Here is a 2482-nt window from a genome sequence, read left to right on the forward strand (position 1 = left end):
TTAATTTATTCAAATATAAATAATAAGGAAAATATCTTATTTAAATCTATTTTGAAACCAGTTAACAGAACAAAAGTCTAATCGATACATAAAAGTTAGCATATATTGTACATACAATATAGTAGTCTCTCTGTATCATGACTAGAATCGACTGTGACTGGACTACTGACTGGAACGACTATCAAAATAACTAATAGGGGGAAACCTGTGGAATTTATTTGACACGATCTCAAAGTCTAGAAGTTCTTACACTTGGAGTCGGGAATGACGAGAACTTTTACCTGTTGGATACGTCTGTCCAGAACATGTGCGCACGAATGTGTTCTTGTTCTTCGACCACAATTCCTATATTCTTGCACCTCAAACCCATTAACTCGACACTCATAATCGGCAGGAATTTGTACTCGCGCGAAGAACGGTGGTTTCGAACACACAAGTCTGCATCGGCCATTTTATTTTATTTTTTATTCGGGGTTTGCCTAATAAGCAGAAATGGTATTCGACCCACATAAACCAAACAACATAATAACATTTTTTATAATCTACCTTGTATATTAAAATAATTACTTAATGAAATGTTTCCTATTATTTTTCTCTTTAATTTTGATTTGTTTTCACATCATTAATAATCAAATCATCGCGTTTTATACTTCGCATGTTTTACCGATTGTGTGCAGTTATTAGACATACCTTTCATTACATTACAACGAGGGATCTATGTAGATAAAGTGAGTCACTGTGTACACAAATTTCTTTAATTATTTTTTCTTGTTTGAATTTTATATTTTTGTTAAGAGTTATCAGACTTGAATATACCGGTATTTCGCCTCGTGTACCACGGTACATACCGCTACCAGAAAAATACCGGTACACCGGTAATACCGCGCACCTCTAAATAATGCTTACACTAGCTATTAGCATTAGGTTTCACAGTGTGTAGCATCATATCTTTTTGAAACTCTCGTCTTGGAATATTACAAATTATATGTGAATATGCACGTAGGAAAATTCAACACATATTTCAAAAATAGATAGTGAAGCTCACTGGTTTTTACATTGTAGGTAAAACTGCCCAATCCTGTCGTTAGGGTGTCCGGGTAGCTCAAAGGTAGCGCTCTCACTTCTCACCGCTGCAACCAGAGTTTGATCTCCATGATTGGCGGTGGTTGTATGTGAGAGGGTATGGCAGTCGCCCGCTCTGACACGTGGGTTTTCTCCCACATAAATGATTCCCTAGCGTTAACATCCGTGCATCAGAGGACCCCATTGGAAATAAGCTTTTGAGCTTTCATGGGTTATCCTTGGTATCTATGTATGTATGTTTGTTTGTATGTATATATCGAATATATATTTATTTATTTATTTAGTTATACATGAAGTGATACCGTGTATAAATATTTATTTAGTTATACAGGTAGAGCTACCGTGAATAAATATTTATTTATTTAGTGATGCATGATGTGTACTAAGCGTGTAGACCTATTTATTACTTTCAGTTTACTGTGTAACAATAAAAAATGCACAGGTCCTTATACTACTGTACAACGGGACATTTCACAACTAGTCCAAAGGAAAGCAACCCTACATGAGTCCTACTTCAATCACATGGACTCCAGTAGTGATCATGGAGTATTCCCTTGAACTTCATGAAGAAGTTTGTACGTGGACCTTAATTTATATGCAGATGAATTCCTCGGTCAAGAATTCTTGAAAAAATATATAAACACAAGTCGTTTTTCTTTCGAAATCAAACAGTTATATGGAGAGAAAGAGAAGCTTACCTCTGTGATCGTAGGCATGTTTTGATGAATGAGGAAGTCGATACATTTACTATCTCCAAAATAGGAGAGTTCGACACGTGAAATTCTTAGAATCTAGTAGAAAATTAATTTCCACTAACTCTATCGTCTTCTGTTATGTGTACGGTACATAGCATGTATCCAGATGAAGAAATAAAACGAGCATGTTAATTCAGAGCAAACATTAGACCAGAATATCAACAGAGAAAGTCCTAGAACAACGGGAGATAATTTTCAGTACACCATCTGGTATTGCCGTAAATGGTAACGACTCCTGTCTCGCCACCTGGTTCGCTGCAGGAATTCGATATTTCCAGAACGTTTAGTTCGATGCTTCTAGAAGAACAAACACTATTTCCTGGTTTTATATATGCAGATTAAATGTCATTTATTTCACAATCATTATTTTTAATGTTATTTTGACTAAATGATGAAGATGATGAAATGTGGTTTGTTGTTTGTATCATTATTGGGGGGGGGGGGGGGGGGGGGGGGGGGGTGATTTCTGTGGAAACGAGGGGATTATTTATACCGAATATAAATAACCCCCTCGTTTCCAATGAAATAGGGTGGGGGTGTCCATTGTACAAATTATAATTTTAGTTTGAAATGTTTATAAATCAATATTCATTTAGTGGCACAAACGCAATTACAGTTTTAAAAGGCCCAACATATCAAGAGTG

General features: G+C 35.9%; 1 protein-coding gene across 1 annotated transcript in view; it reads right to left on the minus strand.

Moving 5' to 3' along the window:
* Positions 1-2124, minus strand: part of LOC125646126 (protein unc-45 homolog B-like) — a 28771-nt gene extending 26647 nt beyond the window's left edge. The window contains exon 1 of the mRNA XM_048872286.2: positions 1782-2124. Coding sequence (XP_048728243.1) covers positions 1782-1799 — 18 coding nt within the window. The 5' untranslated portion in view covers positions 1800-2124. The remainder of the gene's footprint in view (positions 1-1781) is intronic.
* Positions 2125-2482: the final 358 nt, after the last annotated feature.

The sequence above is a fragment of the Ostrea edulis genome, chromosome 6, assembly GCF_947568905.1.
Source record: "Ostrea edulis chromosome 6, xbOstEdul1.1, whole genome shotgun sequence".
Classification (NCBI taxonomy): domain Eukaryota; kingdom Metazoa; phylum Mollusca; class Bivalvia; order Ostreida; family Ostreidae; genus Ostrea; species Ostrea edulis.